Source organism: Danio aesculapii, chromosome 14 (genome assembly GCF_903798145.1).
Source record: "Danio aesculapii chromosome 14, fDanAes4.1, whole genome shotgun sequence".
NCBI lineage: Eukaryota > Metazoa > Chordata > Actinopteri > Cypriniformes > Danionidae > Danio > Danio aesculapii.
Genome location: NC_079448.1, coordinates 12,947,405 through 12,972,997, shown reverse-complemented (window position 1 = coordinate 12,972,997; position 25,593 = coordinate 12,947,405). Strand labels below are relative to the sequence as shown.

General features: G+C 36.2%; 1 protein-coding gene across 1 annotated transcript in view; it reads left to right on the top strand.

Annotated features, from left to right (window-relative positions):
- Window positions 1-25,593, top strand: part of limch1b (LIM and calponin homology domains 1b) — a 222,106-nt gene that overhangs the window by 141,455 nt on the left and 55,058 nt on the right. Inside the window, exons 9-12 of the mRNA XM_056472848.1 lie at window positions 20,517-20,552; window positions 21,112-21,232; window positions 21,321-21,475; window positions 23,344-23,773. Coding sequence (XP_056328823.1) covers window positions 20,517-20,552; window positions 21,112-21,232; window positions 21,321-21,475; window positions 23,344-23,773 — 742 coding nt within the window. The remainder of the gene's footprint in view (window positions 1-20,516; window positions 20,553-21,111; window positions 21,233-21,320; window positions 21,476-23,343; window positions 23,774-25,593) is intronic.

Genomic DNA, 25,593 nt, shown 5'->3' with positions numbered 1-25,593 from the left:
TTCAGAAGTGTTCTTGTCCACAGAAATATGAGTTTGTTCTTTTGAGAGGTGTCTTGTATCATTTTTGGGATGTGCACTGAAGATCTGAGGAAGAAAGAAATTTATTTATGTTCTTGCTCGTATATTTGGAGCTTGCTTTCTGAGGAGGTTGAACTCCTTTTCTAGGAAAGCCTGAGTGCTGAAGGGCCTTTTCTGGCACGATTGCTCACCTCTGACTGTCAGGTGGAACAAGAGCCAGACAAGTTTGGGTTTCAGTCCCACGCCAGGCGTCTGCTGCTTATAATGTTTGGGCTTGATTTAGGTCAACATGAATGAGCTTCAATGGCACTCCAAGGAAGCCTTTGGATCTGGTAGCTCTGATTTACATGACGGGCTGAGACCGGGTGGTCTCTACTGTGTTTGAGATTGTTTTGTAAAACGCTTCAGCAGATGATCTTCTGGCTTTAAAGCAGATAGCTGAAAAATGAGGTCGTGTTGCTGTGTTAAAATATCAATTGTGCAGTGAAGATAAATGAGCTTTATAAAAACATTGGGTCAAGCAGAGTCAAGGGATAAATTTATTCACCTGAAGCAACTGACATTTAACCAAGCCAACAATTGGCTGCTGGGCAACATCGGGTGTCTGTCAGTTTAGTTTGTTTGGTGTGTTTCACACATTGCTTCTCATCAGAGAAGAAGTTTGTTCAAGTCAACATGTAGAATTGCTATCAGTTAAAGAGAGAGCTTGGATTGGCTGTTGCACTTGTGTTCAAGAGAGAACACAAAGAATCTGGCTCACATTTTGTCACATTTCTTCAAAATTTGCAAATGTATTATCAGATTTGACTAGCAAATCCTTCTGTGGTGAGGATAATAACTGTGAAAATTGTGAGTAAATGCTGCATTGTTTAAGGAGTGTGCACCACTAGTTCCGGGTTCTCATTCTGGAATGATTCTAAAGATGCTGCCACCTGCAGGGATGAAAAGATACATAATCTCATGCAGGCGCAGAACATATGTTCTCATTTCATTTGGTGGTCATCCGTTTGGTGTGTTCACAAGCAGCTTTTTGGTCCAGAAGGAACCAGACACAGCTGATAGTAGATGACAACACAGCCAGTCTTCCTCACAACTAGTTTGTTGATGTCAGCTTGTGCCAATGCAAACTCTTGCTTGGTATTAAAAAAATTAGTTTGATTTACTCAAGAAACACAGTGAAACATTAGCGTTTTAAAGACATGATCAGTGATTTTGCAGCTACATTAGCAGTTTTGCTTTCAGACACAAAATGAATGGGAGGAGAGCAGGTGTGTTGCTAAACATAAAGCTCTACTGGGGCATGGCCCCCCATCAAATAAATTTGGTTTACCCTAAAATAAATAGCTATCCGGAATAATATAAATGAACAAAATTATTATTATTAAGTATTATTATTATAAAAGTGTTATTTTAAATGAATAACAGAAGTGATATGCTAGAATTCTCTAAGAAATCTTTTCTATGAATATTAATTACATATGACAATTCAACACAAAAAAAATATTGAGTTAGGTTATCTTTTGTGTGGCGTGCGAGTATGTTTTCGATTAAACTACATTGCTTTCCCTCTTAATCAGCATTCATTGAGGCGCTGGCAAAATGGGGTCTAGCGATGCCCCTGGACGAGAGTATTTAAATGAGCTATGTAATGCAGTTTAAGGGCTGCACCATCGGGCATCAAAATAGCTGCTGTTGCTGTGTTCATATTTGTCAATAGATAACTTTTAACGTTTTATAGGGGTGGTCCACAGTGTATTTTTAAGGCTTGGTTGTCTTTATAAGATGGAAAGCAGTGTGTGCCCATGCTTTACTTGTAGAAAATCAGGTTGTTTTTCCATATATCCTATTTTGATTATATACAGCTACTCAGCTAACTTGAAAATGAATGTCATAGTTCCTCTGAGGACCTGTCTTCAAGAGGCTCTGATTGGTCAGCTAACATAATGTGCTGTGATTCGCAGATCAGCTCCACATCACCAGGAAGCATCTCTATTTTAACATTACAGCACCTCTGGCCACGCACCTTCACTGCACGGGGTGTATGTGCATAACCTGAAGGGTTTATGACATCAATAACCTGGATGTATGTTTTTGTAATGCACAAACTTTGTTCACTGTAGTCTTCGCTAAGCTAACTCTGTCAGAGCTAATGTCTCTCTTTGCATTGAACTTTGAGAGTCTTACATTCAAATATGTTGTTTATGTTCACACAGTTACATTACACATCAACTAAAGTTTAAAATATGATATCGTAGTGGACCACCCCTTTACCTACCATGTGTACTACTATAAACTTAAAACGTGTAAAATATGGACAAACCACAAAACTGTGAAAACTATAAAAATGTAACTCATTGGTTGGTTTGTTCATATAACTTATTGATTTAAAACCACCAAATACAATATCTCTCTGATGATAATTAGTCAATCTGGCTCATGTTAAGTGTAAATAAGACATATAAGTGGCATTGTTCCAGAATTGTACAGTTCAAGGACAATCATGCTGGTAATAAATGACAAAAACTAAGCAGAAATGAACATGATTAAATAGGTGATTACATTCTGTGACAACAATATAAGAATATGTGTTCTGTAGCTTGGCAAAATAAGGTAGAAGAAGGAAGTTTTGGTGATGTTAGACTTTTTTTTTTCCTTTATTATGACAGGACAGTGATTAGACAGGAAGCAAAGATGGAGATATAGAGGGTAATGTGAAAGGGAAAGGTCCTTGAGCTTTGAGGTGAACAAGCCTCTCTAGGTACTGACAATAGCTAGGTCTTTGATTGTGGAGCATGAAGTAATGGCACATCCATTTAGAATCCAATTGTATTTCAACAGCTTGTATGTACAGGTTTTGGTTCAATACTGGTCATGCACTATTTAAAATGCTTTGTTAACTTGGATAATTTTGACATTTATTTTAGTTTTGATGACATACAGTATACTATATAGCGGTGTATCAGCAGCACAATAATGTTAAAAACCCACATGTTTTCTGTTTAACATTTTCAAGGGACAGCATATCTATTGAAAACAAATAAGGGCCTAAGACAGATCCTTCCTTTAGTTAACTTAGATAACTCCTCATTGAAATGAACAAAATGGCATCGGTCAGACAGGTAGGATTTAAAGGGCACCTATGGTGAAAAATCTACTTTTCAAGTTATTTGGACAGACATATGTGTATGCATAGTGTATAGACCTTCATATTGGGGTGATATAAACACACCCAGTCCTTTTTTTCAATTTAACAACATAAAACCGGTGAACTAATTGAAGTGGTTTTGAGACCGACCGTAACTTGACATAGGAATGCGGTCCCCCCGCCCACCGAATTGATTGACAGCTGCGTATTAACATGTCTTCGTAGTAATGCCTATAATCATATCAACAAGACAGGATGTGTGCAAAGCAAATGGGAATAAAAGGTCTGTTCAGTTTGCTAGGATCATCAATCATCATCAAACGTGATCAAGAGTAAGTTTTACAAATTACATAAGTTTTTAAATTGCAGTGATTTACTTCAGCTTTACTTCATCAGCACAGCCGCGTGGCAGAACAATTATAAAAGATGCTTCAACCCCGGTTTGTGGACATTAAATCAGGTTTATTTTGCACATTAACATAACAGATATCCATACAGCAGTGAATATTAACCAGTATACTGTCACCTTTGCGTGCAAAAAGAGTGCAAAGCTAAACGCTTGCGCTCTCTGTGTCCGCGTGTCCGCGCTGTGTGTGTGTGTGTTAGTATCTGTATCTGTGTGTGCATGATGTGTAACGACATTGTGTGTGACTCATCGTTGCAACTCCATAACAAATGCATAAAATACTCATCGGTAAAGTTCTTACTGTAGTATTTCTCACAAACGCTACATGAGATCTTCTTCCATCATGTCTGTCTGTGGTCTGAAGCAGCCGAAGGAGGAGATTAAGGCACACTGACAGGTACATGAAAACGGTTGGCATGAAGGACTAACCTTAAAGGCGCAGTACACAAAAACTGCTACATGCTGCTCAGAGCTATAAAATAAAAATTTCTGAAAGGTATAATAAAAAATCTGATGGGTGTTTTGAGCTGAAACTTTACAAACACATTCTGGAGACACAAAAGACTTGTATTAAATCTGGAAAAAGGACCAACCTAGGTGCCCTTTAAACATTCTTAGTGCTTGTCCCTGAGTGCCAGTGTAATTCTGTAACTGATCTATGCGTATACTATGATCTGCTTTTTTAAGATCAAGTATTACAGTATTTATTGTATTATATTATTTATTTATATTATACGTTTTAAAATCAAGTAAAACTAAAAATACAACCAGGTTTAGAATGATAGGCTGAAAATAATACTATCCAAACTACAAAAATGGTTTAATAAATGCATTTGCATAATACATGAAATGTAAATAATATTAATTTATAATAAATAATGCATAATATTAATTTAAAGTGATAAACCAGACTAACAATTATTGATAGAGCTGACTAAGCTCCAGTGAGGTTACTGAACATTTGTTTCACCCTAATCTTGACTCAAATCAGACCGTAATTCACTGAACAATAAACTGTAATGCTTGGAATTGGAATTTAACAATTATTATCCTAAATATTTATAATATTTACCTAGCAATTAGTCCTTTCATAAATCCAAGAAAGACAACATTATGTTCACAATGTCCATTGTATGCTTCACATTAGACATATACTCTTCTCATACATCAACACAAACACATGGAGGAAAGGCTCTAAATGTTGTTCTGAGTACTTTCCCATTGTGTTTATGAAAATAGTCTCTGACAGGCACACAAGGAACAGCGACCCACCCAGAGGAAGACGGGGAATGTGCAGGTTTCCTGTGTTCAGCCGTGAACCGGGCTGAACTGAGCTTGGCACTGACAGGAGTAAGTTAGTACATGTAGCTCTACAGGAGAACAAGATAACACCAGAAGAAAGAAGTTTTGACTGTTCATTAATGTACAGTACAGTATACACAGGTATTTTCAGTCAGTTTTGATCACGGGTCAATACTAATGTGCTGCCCTCAAACATTAGTACTAACCATACTAACTCAGTGACAGTTGCTGGAGCTTTTATTCCTCTGTGTAATCTCAAGGACACAGACATGTGGTTACCAGGGTGCCGATGGAGGTCAACAAACTCACCAATTTGCTGAAATATATCGTGAAGAGGTGATTAACACATGCTAATATGAGCTATTAGATATGACCATGTCATTTAAATGCACGCACACAATATCTCTCTCGTATATGCTTGTCTGTCTGACTGATTCAACGTGAGATCTAACGTCTTATAGCTGATAAAAATTTGGTCAAATGTTGCGCTGCCATATATTACAGGATTTTGAAGGCACTTTGCTACACTTGATTCCAAGTTTTAAACTGTTATAATATTGGTTCAAATTATATATAAAGATTTGTGATTATTTATGGGCGGCATGGTGGCTCAGTGGTTAGCACTGGCACCTCACAGCAAGAAGGTCGCTGGTTTGAGTACCGGCTGGGTCAGTTGGCATTTCTGCAACCCGGGATCATTCTGAAAACGCACCTCTGCAGACGTTTCTGGAGACCGCGAAATACGTCCCGGCGGCAGTTTTTGTTTTCGCGAATCCGGCTGTGAATGATTGCAGCCGGAATGCCGTCCATACGGAGGTAATCGGTCAGCTGGTAAGCACAAAAAGGAATGCCATCACACCGCCCTGTATCGTTCGTTTAAAAAAATGAAATACAGCCATATGTACCTCCGGCTACGTAATTCGCTGTCTCCAGAAACTTCCGCAGGGCTACGTTTTCAGAATGAGCCTGTGTTGCATTTCTGTGTGGAATTTGCTTGTTCTCCCCATATTGGCATGAATTTCCTTCAGGTGTTCCAGTTTCCCCCACAGTCCAAAGACTATCCCAAGACTGCTATAGGTGAATTGAATAAACTAAATTGACTGTAGTGTGTGAATGTGTGAATTTGAGAGTGTATGGGTGTTTCCTAGTATTGGGTTGCAGCTGGAAGGGCATACGCTGTGTAAAACATATGCTGGATAAGTTGGCGATTTATTGCTGTTGCTGATGAATAAAGGGACTAAGCCGAAGAAAAAATTAGTGAATGAATGTTTATTTACGCTGAATGGATTTGAAAATACTTATTTTTTGTCAGGCTTAACATAATATATATTAAACCTCTTTTCTAAACATCATTAGTTAGCTTTTCATACAAAGTGATGAATTTACCTTTATATTACATAGAATTTTTGCAAATAAATTACTTCATTTATTCAATATTCAAAAGTAAAAAATAAATAAACCTTTAGCAAATTAAGGAATGCGCATCTCAGTTTGACACACATGAAATGCAGTAATAATTGCTGTCATGCTATGCTGTATTCAGAGGCAGATGTGTGATGCTGTGTTGGAAATTTCGTGTCATGATTGGAGCCCTGGTATCCAGGTATCCAATCACATGAAGTGTTGAGGCAAAGTCACATGAGTTTTTAGTTGTGCATCATTGAATTTATTTAGTAAATGTGCTTCCAGCTTAGTTTACGTTTTATTATTGGATACAATAAGAGCATAATTGCATTTTAAATACATCTTATTTTTGTATTTTTAAATTCATTTTAAATAAAATGCGATTTCAGTTGGTTTCAGTAAAAGAGAATAAAGCTGCTAGAATGGCCCAGACAATCAACTTGAGACCATCCATGACCATTAATGACAGTTCTAGACTGTTGTACCAGTGTGGTTTAAAGGACAGATATGCCACAAAGCTACTGCAATTAGGAAAACAGTCTTAACTTGCTAGTTAACTCATTGTACTTCAGTATGAATAGAGACTTAAAGTACAGTAGATTTAACACTGTTTATTTAAGCATTATGATCAGTCTGACACAGAAACACTGGCTAAGTATTAGTGGCGTGTCCAGGACCTGCTGTTTGGTGGACTGATGGCAGAAGGAGGTAGTTTTCTGAAGACCATTGTTTTTTCTTTGTTTTCTTTTCTCTTCAAAAAATAGTCCCATAACTTGCTAGGTACTTGTATGACAGCATTCCACACAGGACTGACTTTTTGTTTATAAAACAATACAGTGAACAATACAAATGCTTTACATCACAATATTGTTATATCCTAAATGATGTAATTTTTTCCACACTGAACATCCATTGAAGGTTACACAGAAACTAATAAAAAAGATGAATATTGCACAATGGAAAATCTCCATGCTGCATAATTAAATCGTTGAAAATAAATAGTTTTTTCTTTTAAGACTTGTTAGTCAAATATTGTTTATAATATATTGTATAGTTTACATTCAAATATATAACATTCATTTAATTCATTTAAGATGCATTAAATAGTCATGAATTAATTGTTAAGTGATATTCATATAATAAATGCATTGACATAATTCATATACAGTATATAAATGCTCAGTCTTTGTGGTTTATACTGTATTCTCAGCAGTGCAGTTTTTCCATTACTTTTATTGATAGCGATATAACATCTTAGATACAATTTGACTACATTTAAGTCAAATAAACAAAAACAGTCTATAACATATCCATTAGATGCGTTGATATAAGATCTGCTTAAACTAATTACTACATTTACAACTTTTGTAATTGAAATAATATCATATTAGAAATTATATTATATCAGGAGGCATTTAATATTTACTGCATCTGTGATTTGTACACAGATGGCATAGCTATGGTATACCCTTAATGCTTAAGTTGTTTAATTTTATAATTAATATTATTGTTCAGACTTTCTTAGAATGATGTTTGCACTTGCATTTACATTCTTAAGCTGATTTTTTTTTTGTATGATGATCTGGAAAGCTTATATGGTTTTACAACCCAAAATCAGTCAGAAAGAGATCTGATGCCAATTTATAGAGCATTGTGCAATATTAAGGTAAAGGAGGTGAGCTTGTTGACAGTACTAAAGCAAGAGATTCATTGGAAACGCAGTTGCATGTTTGGATGAAAGATACAGGTCTGCTGTGTGTGAGAGCGTGAGTGCTTGTATGCGTGTGTTTGTTTCAGCAGTGGTAGTTTTCATTGACATATAGCATTAAGGTTGAGGGTGTTCAGTTGATGTGCATTTGTATGAGATTCACAAAACTGCGTTCATCTCTTTAGTGTTGTAGATTAATTTAAGGGACTTTGACATGCATATTAACATATTGGGCCCTATCATGTACCCGGAGCAATAAGGCGCAAGACATGTTTGGTGCGATTTGTTGCTATTTTTTTGACCAGCGCAACTCTAATTTTCCCGTTTTTTGCCACATTGTTTAAATGGCAAAATCCATTTGCGCCACTTTGTGGACTCATGGGCGTGCTGGTCTAAAGTAGAGCTTTGTTAAGGAACATTGTTGGTGCATTGCTATTTTGAAGAACATGAAATAGGCCACCCCATTGACCAACTAAAAGCAGGTCTTCATGACAATTTGCATTTGTATAATGTTATTATTATTAGTATTAGTATTTATTACATGCATATTTATATTTGTTTTAATAAAAACAAGTTTAGAATTGTCCACATGTCGGATATATATTTTTGACCACACTTCGATATTATTGTTCATTTATTCATTTGCTGGAAATTAGAGCTGAATTTAGAAATAGTTTTAAAACAAATCTTTGCGCTTAACAAACCAAATTAAATATGTAGGCTAATAGATGTCTTCAGAGGAGTGAGTTTCCACCGTTTCCCTTCTCAACAAAAGTAAAGGAGTAAAATAAAGAATTAAAGTAAAGTAAAGAGAAAGTAAAGAGGCCAAATTGAGGAGGCTTATTCTTTATCTTTGCGCTGCAGATGGTCTGTTTTACTGTTTTCTCGCTAGTGAAGCGTTCAGTTTTTCCACTTACAAAGTCCGCCATGTAAATAGCAAATGTGCCATGGTGCGATTCAACTGACTCTTAAAGGGAATAGGACATGAGAGTCTGATTGGTTCAATGCACGTTATGCTCAAAGCACACCCATAACTCAGTAAGATAATAAGCACAACTCTGTTAGACCAGTGCTAGGGCGCAGAGCGTATTTTTTCTTCCTTAAAATAGTAAAACTGGATTCGAACATGCCCTTAATGCTTTTGCACCATGCTCTTTTGACTTTGCACCTAGATCATTCAAATAGAGCCCATTAACTGTAAGTCAAACATTAATGTTTTTGAAAGACATATTACACTCATAAAGGCTGTATTTTTTATTGTCAAAATTATAAATAGCTAATTAAAATGTGGTTTGTGTGTTTTGAAGAAATCATTTAATATGCTAATGTACTGAAAAAGAAGCATTTTTTAAATTATTATCTGTGTTTAAAACTCTTTAAAATATTTTTGAAAAACTGTGCTGACTGTGATTATATACCATGATTCATTGAGAAACAGCATTTAATTAAAGAAAATAAATGAAAGAAAAATAAAAAAGGATACTGAGCCCAGATATTATTGCACCCTGTATGCTAAAAGCAAGAATTTGATCATTTTTCTTTGGAGTTTCTTTTGAAGTGGAGTTCTTGCTGGTAAAAAACGCTCCAGGATAGCTTAAAGAAGAACGTTGTCTTTTATCACTTGCAACCTAATCTTATGGCATCTTGTAAACAAATCGTGTTATGACATCCAAGCTGTCTCAAAAGATGACTTCTTTCTCCTTGAACTGAAAAACACAGTGTTAAGAGCGAACAGACAGGAAATTCACTGATTGTGTTGTACGTTCTTATGAGAATTACAGCTTTCTCCCTTTTTTTTTTTTTTTTTTTACTTGAATGTGGCAAAAAAAGTAAACATAACAAATAAATGCCCCTGTTAAATGATATATTTTGGCCTAAGGGAGATTTTAGTTAACAGACAGGCCAAACATGCAAGCAGTGACTTGTTTTAACATTTCTCTCATGATTTGTTTTTTGACTCTTTAAACTCATGAAGTTATTGTGTGTCTAGTCTCGCATAGCCAGACCTCATACTGACGGCTAAAGGTCTGGGAACTTTGGCCGCTTTGAATTAGGGCTGGGCCCATAAACAATATTATATCAAATCGCAGTTAAATTTCTGTCAATAACAATGATAAGCTCTGGTCTTTTATACTGCATATTTATCTAAGAGCCAATCACACAGCAGAAATGTGCAACAATGGCAATCTAAAAGTGTTGATATTAGAGATGCACCGAATTTTTGGGCATCAAAAATGATCGGCCACTGAAAATAGGTTAGGTTACCCTCTAATTTTTGTGTCTGCAGTCATTGTTGGGATACTCTTTTAAATCTGGAAGCATTAACAACTGATATTGAAATTTATATATTGTTATTGATCAATATGGAAAAGAATTAATCGAGATTGTATTTTGCCATATCGCCCAGCCCTACTTTGAATGGTCAAGGAGCCAATGATGCTATTTGACTGAGAGGATAACCAATCAACCACATTTCGTTTTGTGCCGCATCTTGTTTAGGGGTGTGGAAATGGCAAAAGTGCGTCATTCATTAATGAACATCTTTAAAATGTTTACAACAATTATGCATCAATATAGTAAAAGATCTGGCAGCAAAACATATAGGAAATCAGTAGCACATGTACATAATATATATGAAAGCATAAACACTTGTTTGAGGTCATAGAACATATTTTTACCTGCAGTTTTTCCCAATCTGTTTGTAAAAAAAAGAAAAAGCTCTGTTTGCGCGATTTTATTAATATCATCGTAGCCTAATACGTTATAAATAATATTATAAAATAATAAAATTATAATGTACTCCTCCATTGTTTATTGTTTTTAAAAAATATCTAAAAAATTTTCTTTTTTTTAAAGAATTTTAAGAATCCTGAATGTAATATAAGTCTATTAACAAGCACTTCATCAATGTCAACATCGCAGCTTTTTTTAATATGATTAGACTTCTTTCCATGGGGACTGGTGAGGATCGCTGCATGCTTGTTAAGCTTTAGATCCATAGACGTGGCTTGGCATGACTTATGAAGCTGAGGTTTTTGTGTCTGGAATACAGTAGAAACCTTCATATCGGTATCATATTTGCATATACTGTAAAAAATTATATGACAAAAAGTTGTAAAACAATTGTTTTGTATGTTTCTGTAACTTATACAAAGTCCCTTTAAGGCAAGTCATTTCACTCGGCGGCCATCTTTGGAACGTCTCTCGGGCAGTATGCTCGGGCATTCTGTTTGAATGGGGAAACATCAAATTCTTCAAAATTGATTGCCAAGCTTCTGATTAAATTTCATATTAGAGAACAGCAATAAAATTAAACAACAACTGTATCTTTAGTTTCATTTTTAAATGTTTGATTCACTCAAAATCTGCAGAAATTCACATCTGGTCCCAGGCCCTCCCCCGAAGAATCATGCTAAATTGATCGTTACACTTTTCCCTATTCAAAACTATACGAGTGACGTGTCTTGTGTATTCTATAGACTTTGACTCATATCAGTAAGTAATTTTTTTTTTATGATTTACACACATTTTTTTGTCAGTTTGACTGACTTAAGTAGGCTACGATGATTAGAAAAGTTAACTTGATTCAGCTTAAAATATTAAGACAGCAAGAATTGTTAATTTACAGTTTACTTTGCATTTTGAGAACCATTATTTATTATTCCATTATTTTGTAGACATTTCATTATATTCAGTAATTGTAATTGTTTTACATAAAAAATGAATCAAAGTATTGATAAACACTGTAATAAACACTGTAAAAAAGAAATTATTTACTTTACTTTAAAGAGCCCATATTATACATGAAATAGGGTCATATGTAGGTTGTAAGGGTCTCCAACAACAGTCTAATATGCATGCAAGGTCATAAAACACTTTTATGGTCTTATAACCTGCATTTATTTTTACCTAATTATCCCAACGACTCCCATATGAATCGTTCAGCGATTCATTTGTTCCCAACCCCCTCCTCAGCGCGAAGCTAATCTGCGCTGATTGGACCGATGACAGCCTGCTGCGATTGGTCGACAGTGACAGGCTTCTGCACGAGACAGAGTGAAATGCCCAGCTGGTAATCAACTATATAAAAGTAGTCACAGTGCACACGCGCTTCATAGTGTAAGGCTTTTTTCACACACACACACACACACACACAACCCTCCTCAGAAGAACTGGGGAGATCGACGCGAGTCGCCTAGCCTCTCCCTCTCCCTCTCCCTCTCTCTCTCTCTCTCTTTCTCACACACACAACGCTCCTCAAAAGAACTAGGGAAAGCGACGCGAGTCTCTCTCTCTCTCTCTCTCTCTCTCTCTCTCTCACACACACACACACACACACACACACACACACACACAACGCTCCTCAGAAAAACTAGGGAAAGCGACGCGAGTCTCTCTCTCTCTCTCTCTCACACACACACACACAACGCTCCTCAGAAGAACTAGGGAAAGCGACGCGAGTCTCCTGTCTCCTAGCCCCTAGGCGTCACAAACTCGACCTGTTCTTTCTCTCTCTCTCTCTCTCTCTCTCTCTCTCTCTCTCTCTCTCTCTCTCACACACACACACACACACACACACACACACACACACACACACACACACACACACACACACACACACACATAAACACATCACGTTCCTCCTCAGAACTAGGGAGATCGACACCTCTCCTGTCTCCTAGCTTACGATCGCCATAGCAACGACAAACGGCAGTGGAATGCGAGCTCACAAAAGCCTTTAACGTTAAATCCGTAAACAAAGCGGCACGCGTCGCGTTTTTAACGTGGCTTACATGTGATAAGAGAATATAAAGAGTAACCGCGTGTACTGTACCAGGTTAACAAGTAACAAAACACAATAAATACATAATTTGCAAGTTAAACGAGGCAACAATTTTAATCGCACTTACTTACACTAGTGAATAAACCTCAACCACTGACTCTTCACAGTTCACAACTCATCTTTAGGTAGAGACTGTCAATATTATCCATCTGAGCACAGCGTGACTTCATTCGACTGGCAGCGTCTGTGTGTGTGTGTCTAGTGTTTTTTCTGTGTTAGTGGGCGGGGCCGCAGGTTTCAAATCTCCCTGGTTTGCGCGCGTAACTACTGGCGAGGCTTGTGTTTCGTGGCTGCGTCATCGCGAAACACCTAATGACTCGTTATCAAGACGACTCGTTTGAAGCACTATGAGTCGACTCTTTTATAGATGAATCAATAGTTTTAAACACTGTACACTTACAGATTTAAGCCTTAGCTGGATATTTCACTTCACTTAGAGCTGTGTTACACACTACATGGAAGGGCATTTTCAAAAACCCATAATATGGGCTCTTTAAAAAGTGTTTAAACTCATAGTAACTGTTTTGTTAACTCAACTTAATTTTCAATTTTGTCATTTGGTATAGTTTCACCACTGTCACCACTCGCATGCTTGATTAGGGACTTGTGGAGTTGCACATCGATGAATTTGCTCTTCAGTGTTTGGACTTTCAGCAGTGAAAATTAAACCACACGGAACTGAACTAAACTGAACTTCAACTCTAAAAACTGAACTGACACATCCTTTCATCCTTATTTCAAAGCACTCACTGTATTAACTTTTACCTTTTTAAATATGACTTAATTTTCAGTTAAGATGAAAGAAATGCGTTCTTCCATCTTAAAAAGGTGTACAGCTATCCAATAATAGCTTGACTGAGAGAAAGAGAGAGAGTGAGAGAGAGAGACAGAGAGTTCCAGTCAGTGAATACATGAGACTGAAAGTAAGATGTGACTGTAAGAAGAGATGGTGTTTGTTTGTTCTGTAATAGTGCTTTTTCATTGCTGAATTTTCTGAGGGTTGCATTGACATACAGATGAAGTCAAAATTATAACCCCCTTTTGAAATATTATTTTTTTTAAATGTTTCCAAAATGAGGTTTAACAGAGCAAGGAAATTTTCACAGTAATATTTATTCTTCTGGAGAAAGTGTTATTTGTTTTATTTGGGCTAGAATGAAAGCAGTTTTTAATTTTTTTAAACTATTTTAAGGTCAATATTATAAGCTTTTAAGCTATATATTATATTATAATATATAACCTGCCTAGTTAACCTAGTTAACCTAGTTAAACCTTTAAATGTCTCTTTAAGATGTATAGAAGTGTCCTGAAAAGTATCTAGTAAAATATCATGTACTGTCATCATAGCAAAGATAAAATAAATCAGTCATTAGAGATGAGTTATTAAAACTATTATGTTTTGAAAAGTGTTGAAAAAATCTTCTCTCTGTTAAACAGAAATTGGGGAAAAAATAAACAGGGGGCTAATAATTCTGACTTCAATTGTATGTGTTTGTATATTGAAACCCTGATGAAGGAAAGTTAATCGCAATGCATTAATGCACATGTATTTTGTTTTTAATGTTAAAACCATGTGAATCATTAATTTTAACAATATTTTTCAGTGTCTTAGGTTGACAGATTTTACAGATTTTTGTGTTTGTAGATATCTGGCTTTATAGAGAGTCTAGAAAGAATACGCTGCAGCAGTTTTACTTCAAAGATATACAATAATACAATAAAGACTCGAGGCTTATCTCCAACATGATCCCTCGATAAACAGAGTTGCATCCAACTCAAGATCTTGTTTTGTTTTCAGTGGAGTCTCTCAGATCTAGTTATGTTTCCTTTGGTCTTCTCTGCTGGAAGGATTTGCAGCAAACCCGACTCATATTTACATTTATACGGAATACTTTGGGCTTTATAATTGGCGTGTTGTTTGGGTGGCCTGTATTTTTGGTGTCTGTGTGTTTCTTGTGGCGAGACCGCAGGCCACACTTTCGCTGACACACAGCTCAGTGCTTTAAAAGCTGAGCCCATCAGTCCTGATGAGGTTTGAGAGCGTTGGCTGGCTTTCTCTTTGATGATTCACCGTCTTGTTGTTCTTTCTCATCATCTTTTAGACTCTTTGACTTTATGATAAGTGGTGGATTCAACACTGGTATATTGGAAATATGCCAGCCTACATTTTTATGAAACTGCCAAAACCTACTTTAACATACATTTGACTGCAGATTATACTAGTGCAGTATGATGCCAACAACTTTTGTTCATTTTCACACTAATGGTGATATATATTATTGATGATTAAAGGATTATTTTCATGCAGTTTTTTGCACATCACCAAATAAATACCACAAAACAACTTTACGGTAATTGGGGATTTGTAACTGAATATGTTTGCCTTGCCTATCTATCTCTATACCAACAGCTTTTCTGGTAGGATCAGTTTGCTCGGATGCTGACTTTGTACGTGGTTGTACTTGTAATGCAGGGCACCCAGGTTTGAGTCTGGTGAAGTATGGTTCCATAAAAAAGGTTAAAACAATGTAAAATCAAGGTTTGCTTTTGAAACTCTATTGGTTGGGTTTAGGGAAGGGTTTAGGTTGGTGGTTTGCTAGTCTAGGTGATCATGTACAAGAAAAATGTGTATTTGAAACATGCAAAATGTACCCTAAGTCAGTAGTTCCCAAATTCGGGACTATTTGGGACTATCAGAACTACCATATTTTATCCATAATCACCAGAAAATAAAAATAGTATTTAATAGTTACATAAAAAACATGCGAATAAAAAGCCATTAGCCTTTCAATTCTTTTCCTACCGGATTGCGACCCATGGGGTTCTTACACTAGATTAATGACACAGCAATAGTGTTAGTTGTAGCAGATTTATTTAACGGCACAATGTTAAACTTTGAGGCGATGCGGTGGTGCAGTAGGTAGTGCTCTTGCCTCAAAACAAGAAGGTCGTTGGTTCGAGCCTCGGCTGGGTCTGTGTGGAGTTTGCATGTTCTCCCCATGTTCACGTGGGTTTCTTCCGGGTGCTCCAGTTTCCCCCACGGTCCAAAGACATGCGGTACAGGTGAATTGGCTGTAGTGTATGAGTGTGAATAAGTGTGTATAGATGTTTCCCAGAGATGGGATGCAGCTGGAAGGGCATCCGCTGCATAAAACATGTGCTGGATAAGTTGGCGGTTCATTCCGCTGTGGTGACCCCAGGTTAATAAAGGGACTAAGCCAAAAAGAAAGTGAATGATTGAATGTTAAACTTTGACACCTTTACAGCGCTCATGTACATTAAAAATAAAGGCCAAGACTAAACATAGAGGACGTCTCCAAGTGACGGCCTCCAAAATTAAACCAAGAATAGTCTTGTGCTGTAAAAATTGTGCCCCCCATTCTCGTTAAGTGAGGCTAATATTATTTATTCATTTTCTTTTCGGCTTAGTCCCTTTATTAATCTGGGGTCACCACAGCGGAATGAACCGCCAACTTATCCAGCACGTTTTTATGCAGCTGATGCCCTTTCAGCCGCGTCCCATCTCTGGGAAACATCCAAGCTTCCATCCAAACAATTCACCTGTACCGCATGTCTTTGGACTGTGGAGGAAACAGGAGCACCCTGAGGAGACCCACGCGAACGCAGGGAGAACATGCAAACTTCACACAGAAACGCCAACTGACCCAGCCGAGGCTCGACCCAGCGACCTTCTTGCTGTGAGGCGACAGCACTACCTACTGCGCCACTGCATCTCCCTTAGGTTAACATTAAATTAAGCAAATGAATAATGACTATAAAAAAACTAAATGGTTGTTAGACTGTTCAGACTGTTTAGCTCATTTATATAGTTCCTACTGGTGTGTGTGCACCGTTGTGTGCAATGTTTGTATGTTTATAACCACCTCCGAGGAAAATGCAGGGGTCACGGGTCAATGGAATTGTTATTTTGAGTGTCACAAGCTGAAAAGGTTGGGTAGCCCTGCCCTAAGTAGCGTATTTTAAATTAGCAAAAATGTAAACAGCGCCCTCTAGTGGATTTGTCATCTGTAATGAGCAACGAAACATACCTATAGCAACATATTTTACATTTCACCAAAGTCCAGGATGAAGTGCGTATTTGTTTAAATGGAGTTAGAGGAGCAATGAACTGTTAAGTAGTATTTGATGTCTTCTTCTGTCTGTGAATGTGAATTTTATATTTATGTAATTCTTAAACAGGGTACTGGCCGAGGTGTACATATAATGCCCACTGGACATATATGGAGCATTTTATAATAGCTGCTACAGACTAAAGTCTGTAGTAAGACTAGGCACCTTACAGTATATTCTCCCATAATCATAAACTGTAAGAATGTGTTATTGTTGTTGTTGTTGTTGTGGTTGTTGTTGTTGTTTTAAACCTCTGGCCTTCTACGGTTAAAAATGCCCTTAATAGGAAGGCAGTTGGTGTTAACTTTTTTGCATGCAAACACAAAAAATCATGGACAATATTAATAAATAAAATAAAAAGTTAAATCAAAGGACAAAATGAAAAATATATTTATAATATATTATAATTATAATATTATAATATAATAATTTAATAATCAATATTATAGTCGTAAGCATAACATTAAGGGTTAATTATTTGTCACCTTTAGTTTAAGTAACGATCCACACCATTTACTACTGGCTTATTACTTTCCTATATTAGTATGAAATTCTACATTCCTTATTATACCCAATATCTAAATCCAACTACTATACTGACTATTAATAAGCAGCTAATTAGTAGTTTATTGAGCTAAAAGTTAGTTAACTGTTTGTTAACAGCACAAATTGTACATTACAAAAGTGTGACCAAAATTTGTATTACATGCTTGTTAAAAACAAAGCATACTTTCGAAATAAAAATGTACACCTTGTGTTTCAACAGCATGATCTTTATCATTTTTCCTTGGATCTTCTTATGAAGTAGAATCTCTAAAAAACAAGCCAAGATAACTTCAAGAAGAATATACCTGTAGAAAGAGAGCTTTTATCACTTACAGCTTTATCTTTCGGCATCTGTCAAACACATGGTGTTATGGGATCCAATAGCTGTCTTAAAAGATCACATCTTCCTTCTTCAACAGGATAACATGGTGGTAAGAGTGAGCAGACAGGAAGTTCCCTGATTATGTTGTGTCCTTCTGTTTTTGAAGAAAGCTTGTGGATGTGACATGAGAAATTCAAATGCAGAAGATAAAGAAAAGCCATTGTTAAGTGATTAAATCTTGTTAAATTGAAGTGTAAGGATAGTAATTTGCTGTTAATGTTCCCACCCTCTGGGTATCCATGATGTAGGTCACTTTTTTTTAAAGAATGAGTTTATTAAGATTAATGAAATGATCAGTCAGTGCAAGAAACTGAACATCCTTTAGATCAATATTACATTTAATTCACAGCCTTAGCAAACACTCCTGACACAGCAGTCTGAGTCTTAAGTACCCGGTCCCATAATGCCATACACGTGGGTGGGAATAAGTAAGCTGACATCATTTGTTTACAACAAAGAGAGAGGAATGTGTGTGTTGTTTTGTACATCAAATTAGCACCTACTTAAGTTTTCCTGGATGCTGCAGCCTACGTAAAAGTTGTAAATGATCAGCTTCTGTGTGAGTTTTAGCAAATTTATGCTTAATATGTAAACTTTTTGACTGAAAACTTGCACTCCAATGCTTAATCTTTGACATGCCTGTGGATTAAATTGTTTAATGTTGTCAATATTATTCCTTTTCTTACTCAGACATATTATTTGACTTCATAACTTCAATTTCAACCAATCACAAAGTGCTGTACTGTACTTAAAACACATGCAAAACATACAAGGAGCCAAAATACATAAACTCACAACACATGATTAAAAGCTTCCAGTGTATTTTCAGTGATCTCTGAAATGACTCCAAAGTAGGATCTGCCACTGTTGTTAAGGAGAGAGGAAGATCGTTAGAGCTGCTAGTGAAAAAGATCTACTGTATCACCTCGACATTTCAAGCATGATCGCAGAACTGTCAAATAGAGTCAATCCTTAGAGCGAAGAGATCTCACAGGTTGATGTATATTAATTGGCTCAGAAATATACTCAGGGCCCAGGCCATGGAGGGATGTAAAAACATACAGCAGTACTTTGTACTGAATTCGAAACTGGATCTTTTTTGTGCCAGTTAAAAGCCTGGCAGATGAGTTCTGGACCAGCTGCAGGAAAAGAGAGGCCTGACTCTCACCCAGATACAATGCGTTGCAATAATCCAGACGAGAAGAGATGAAGGCATGAACAACCTTCTCCAAGTCACTGACAGAGAGGACAGACTTCAACTTGACAATAGATCTAAGATAGAGAATACTATCCTAAGACCTCATAAGACCTCAATGTATTGCCAGGAGCCATGGTATTAATTTTGTTTTTCCTGTGTGTGTGTTTTTTTACCTTTAAAGTACTGGTACCTGCATTTTATATAGAGTCAATTCTGAGTTCTCACTGTTTATTTTCTCATAACTGAGTTTTTTTGTTTGTTTTTTTTGTTATAAACTTTAGATTTGGAGTTAGGGCTGAAAGATATATCATTTAAGCATCGATATCGCAATGTTGGTATCCACAATACTCACATCGCAGGACTTGATTATTTAATAAAGAATAAAGGATGAAGATATTATTAAATATTATTGTATAAAATTATTTATACAATGATAACCGTGTTATTTTACGTTCCATTGTTCAATTTCTGTATTTAGACTCCCAAGAAAACCATGAAGCACTATTTGTTCAACTTTTATTTTTGTTCTAACTTTTTTTTTATGCTTGTAATTTATTATATTTAATGCAGATGCACCATGTAGAAAAACACTTCATCACCCCCATCGATCTAATAGGGTATATGCAAAGCTAGTGTTTCTTCCCATTCCAATGAACTTCCGGAGAACGGTTAATGTGACTTTTTTCAATTTTATACGGTTCCTTTTACGGCATCAATGTTGAAATGTAATCAAAATACAATCAGTTAAATAGACATCAGCATTTATTTAGTTGTTCAAGCATACACTGAGATGAAAAGCCAATGAGGAGCAGCAGGTGAGTGCAGAAACAGCATTAAAAATACTGGGATAATATAAATGTTCATATTTCCAAGGCATGGCACGGTAATTTAATGCAGTGCTTCTAGTACAATCTAAAACCCACTTTATATCGTATATCAATAAGGCAGTGGAGATCGTTTATTTTGAAAGAAAACCGTCCATAAACTTGTATCTGCATACTGTTTACTGGAAGAGCTTGAGCCAGGTCACTGAAAATTAACCCTATTAATAATTCTGCATATACCCTATTAATAATATCTTTCCAAATAGATCTATTCAAAGCATCTGATTAAATTATATTAAATAAAAAATATAATTATATTAAACAAAACAAAATATCGGATCAGATTTTTTTAGTATCGTGCAGCCCTATTTGGAGTCATTTGAAATCTCAGTTCTGAAAAGAAAAATTCGTTGAACTTACGAGGACCAATATAAAGCCATAACTACAATTGTAAACTCAAAATTCTGAGGGAAAAGTCATTTGCAGAAAATGCAGTTTTTTTCTTCACAATTTCTTCATCTAAGAATCATCTAAGCTTGAACAAATATGCCGATCATCAGTATCCTCATAAATCATTGTGTGTGTGCTCTTTTGTCTCGCCTGTTGTAGATTCAGCCGTTCATCTAGTGTGTTTGATGATCCAGAGTAAGTCCCTTTTGCTTTGTAATAAAACACTCTTATGGTTCGCCTTTTTTCCACACACAGCGTCTAATGTCTGCATGTGCATTCAGCACTTACAATATGGAGGAATTTCACTGGAATGTGGCTGTGTTGCTTACCGAATGGGATGCTAACAATGTAAACCCTTTACACCGCAAATTAAAGACACACTACGAAAACCTTTTTGTCCCTTTGTTGCTGATGTTTGCTGAAGTAATTGCACTCAATGTATCAAGTTGTACTGAAATATGCTACATTAATTAACACAATTAAAACCAAGCATGTTTCATATATAATCAAAATGATTTACCGTGTCTATAATAATATACATTTTCGGTGGTTGTTTCTAAATGTCTTTCTATATGTTCTCTGTTCTGGACTTCTGGATGCATGGCTTATGGGCAGCACATTCAACCTAATTACACTGTAAATGCTCATTGACTCACTGGCCGTGCTTGTCTTGCCCTTTAATTTGACTATTGTTACCTTGCCTAAGTTGTATACATGACCTTTAATTGAATGAGTTGAAATCTCTGTGTAACAGGAGTGTGAGCATGATTGACATGAGAAGTGAGGAAGACTTGTCGCCACATAGTCAAGTTCGACACGAGCTCATGCACAACCAGTACAACAAGCTGAAAGAGGAAGAAGACCACTGGCAGGATGTAAGTGGATTTCGCTATTTGTGTTGTTTCTCTGTGTTAACTTTGGTGTGTGGATTAAAGTATGTGTGTGTGTGCATTTGTTTGCCAGGATTTGGCCAAATGGAAGAGTCGCAGGAGGAGCGTGTCTCAAGACCTGATCAAAAAAGAAGAGGAGAGGAAGATGATGGAGAGACTGCTGAGTGGAGATGGAGGATCACAGAGAAGGAAAAGCATCAAGACGTACAGAGAAATAGTAGAGGAGAAGTATGTCTGTCATTTACACCCATGTCCTTATTCAATACATTAGATTAGATTAGATTTACGTCATTACGTCATTTAAAGGGATAGTTCACCCCAAAATGAAAATTGACTCTTTATTTACTCAACTCGAGTGGTTTCAAACCTTTATGAGTTTCTTTCTTCTGTTGAACACAAATGAAGATAGTTTGAAAAAAGTTCCATAGTTGTTTTTTTTCCTACTATGGAAGTCAATGGTTACAGATTTTCAGCTTACTTCAAAATATCTTCTCTTGTGCTCAACAGAATTAAGAAACTTGGTTTGGTCAATACAGAATGTTCATTTTTGGGTGAACTATCCCTTAAGTTAAATAAGTTCTTGTATCTATTCAATAGGTTCTGGCTTCTAATAAGTTCTAGTATCCAATGAATATGAGCTAATATATAATACATTCAATACATCTCAACAGTGCAGGTGACATTGGGTCATTTAAAGGGATAGTTCACCCAAAAATGAAAATTTGCTCATTATTTACTCAACCTTGAGTGATTTCAAACCTTTTGAGTTTCTTTCTTCTGTTGAACACAAATGAAGAAAGTTTGTAGAAAGTTCCATAGTTGTTGTTTATTCTACTATGGAAACTAAGAAACTTGATGTGAAACAAGCGAAAGGTGAATACAGAATGTTCACTTTTGCGTGAACTATCCCATAAGTTAAATGAGTTCTTGTATCTATTCAATAGGTACTGGCATCTAACTAATAAGTGGTAGTATCCAATGAATATGAGATAATGTATAATAAATAATTACTAGCAAATAATTACTAATCATACTAATAAAGTATAAAAAAAATAACAAGAATTCAGGAAATCTTCAGGTAATTCAAATAAACACGTTTTATGTTTATATAGTAAATAAAGAGTTAAATAAATAAAGAGATGCAAAAGCCTCTGAAGAAAAAATCTAGTTTTTATTCTAAAATGAGCACTTTTCTATTGTTTTCCTGTGTAGATTCAGATATTTCACTTTTATGGTGATGAATAGGTTATTTTCATTGCCTTTAAAGTCAAATAGCAGCATATAAACATAGGAAACTGGGAAAATGCTCATTTTAAAAGAACATTTCAGATGGCATTTAGAGGTTTTTTTGCATCTGAACTCTTCAAATATGTGTTTGCATATAATCTTGTGCTTGAGCAATATGTTTGTCTGTAAAAGTGCAATTTATAGACATTTCTCTAGACCAGGGGTTCTCAAATTTTCAGCCTGCAACCCCCAAAATAACGATACCAGTGACTTGCGACCCCCACATTCCTCGCAAGTGGTTATGAGTACACAAATGTTGCACACACAACAATAGGCCTATATAAACTGGAGCATATTGACAACACAATAAAGTGCAACAGTATAACAATCATATCGTTTTTATTGTCATTTATTAATTTGTTTATTTTAATATTAACCTCAGCTAATGAGACTGGTGGACACAATGTTCAGCACACGTCTATTCTTGGTTTAATTTTGGAAACCGGCACTCAGAGATCATCCTCAAAGTTCAGTTGTGGCCTATATTTATTTTTAATGTATTTGATTGCCTTAAAGGTGTCAGAAAGTTTAACCTGGTGATATAAAACCAATCTACTGAGGCTGACACTATTGCTGTGTTGTTAATCTAACGTAAACACACCAATCCTATGACAAAAAATTAAAAGGATGCTGGATTTTTATTTGCATGTTGTTGTTTTTTGATGTAACTATTAAATATTATTTTTATCTTCTGTTTGTTATGGATAAAATATGGTAATTCTAATAGTTTAATCAAATTTTGTTGACTTTTGGAAATCATCAAGTTTTTTTTAGTTTTCAGTTACTAAAATAATCTTGTTCTCCACAAGGGAGCGACGTGAACAGGAGCTGCATGATGCTTATCGAAAAGCTCGCACACCAGAGGAAGCAGCGGCTGTGCTGCATCGTTACGCCCAGCGTTTCACCATCAGTGAGGCTGTTCTGGAGCGCCTCAAACTGCCCAAGCTGCTGGAGAGAAGCGTGTCGGCTGACCCCACTCGTCACTCCTCTCTCCCTATCTCCCAGGACATCTCGTCCTCCTTTAGCGCTTCACCCAATGTGCTGCAGTACCTAAGGCAGCAGTCTCTCCCAGCAGCTAAGTTCACATCCACGGTCGAAGCAAGGGTGACGGGATACAGCACAGAACAGGGAATTGTGGCCGATGCAGAGTGTGTCTCAGATCCATCTCGCTTACATGGGCCATCACTGGGTCCAAAACCTTACAGACAGAGCAGAGCTGCTGGGACGAGAACAGTTAAGGTACAGACGATACACAACTCAACATTCTCCTTGTAAAATTATAACTGATATATTAATAGCAAGGGTTCTCACCTTGAGAACCACCTTCCTACAGAGTTAAGCGCTAATTGTATTTTTAGATGATGAAGCTAATCAAGGTATTTAGGCATTACTTGTGCTTTCAATTCTGTCACAGATGAGCTAAAAGTCTAAATGCTTTTATTTGGAAGTTTTGTCAGAAGTTAAAACTTTTATTTGGAAGTCAGCAGCTTTGTCAAAATGATCCATGTCCACACAGATTTGGAAAAAAAGGTAAAAAAAAGGTATTATGTACATCAGGCCAGTAGTTCTTCCATACAAAGGAAAGTGTAGTGACTACTTAAACACTGAAACCTTAAAAAAATTGACAAAAAAATTGTGGTTTCATTTCTCTGTGACGGGACAAAGTAGAACTAGTATATTACATCACAAAACAGGGTAGCTGTCACAAAGTCCATTTTAGACCAATTTTGACCAAATCTGTAATTACTGTGCATGCATTTGCATGGCAGAGTCACCTCGTAAAGCTAAAATAATGGTTGGAACATTCTACTGTCTTGTGGAAAAGACAGACATGGCTAAAATTGTATTGTTTTAATAATTTGCACTCTGAAACTCATTTTCACGAGTTCTGTCTCTAAACAGATCTCTAATTGTGTAAATTAACTACCAAAATACATTTTTGACCTAAGTATTTAGCTTTTGGTATAATTTCACTAATTAGCATCGCAATAATTAAATAATCAATTAGTTATCATCAAATCTGTCTAAAAAGTTTAATTTTTAAAAATGTTGCTGTCAAAAGTCTGTCAGAAATCTGTTTTGTTAGAGACCTTGATGGGTTTCGCACCTGAGCAGTAATTTCATAGTTCCTAGAACTATTGGTAAAAGTATCATCTTTGTGGCGTGTCTGCACCGGAAGAACAGGGAAAGATTTTAATATTAGAAACAGCATTTGGAGGATGTAAGTTAGCTGGGGTCTAACCCAGCACAAAATGAACTACCAGGAAATACCAACACAATCTCACATCAATTTGTAACTTTTTGATTTAGAGGCTAATTTGTATTCATTCATACAGTTTAGTACGATTTGCTCATCCCCCAATGACAGTTGGGTTTAGTGGCGTGGTTCGGTGCCTCCTTTTTAAAATCATACACTTTCGTACGACTGAACTTATACAAATTCATACGAATTAGCCACCAAACTGACAAAACGTAATATAGTTATGTTTCAATGTGAGATCAGGCTGGGAAATACATACATGCCATATGAAACACTGACGACACTCTATTTCAAAGTTTTACAAGACATAAACATACTGAAAGCTAATATTAGCGGCAGTTACCTTTGGCACTGTTCTGTTCTCAGCCTTGATGATATATATCAAACAACTTAGCTGTCATACTATCAGTGATTTAGTTTTCCTTTTTACTCTTTTAGTCACATGACTTAACACTGTCTACATTGCTTCTCTGTTATTACATAACCCATGTCACACAACAAAAACATAGCTTTGATTATGGCATCGAGTTCTGCCCTTTATGTTTCTGTTGACTAGCATACATCACTTAAGAGTTCCTGCTGATTCAATTCAATTCAATTCACCTTTATTTGTATAGCGCTTATACAATGTAGATTGTGTCAAAGCAGCTTCACATAAAAGGTCACAGTAAATAGGAACAGTGTAGTTAAGTTTGTAGTGTTTAAGTTCAGTTCAGTTTAGCTCAGTTCAGTGTGGTTTAATAATCACTACTGAGAGTCCAAATATTGAAGAGCAAATCCAACGATGCGGAGCTCTACA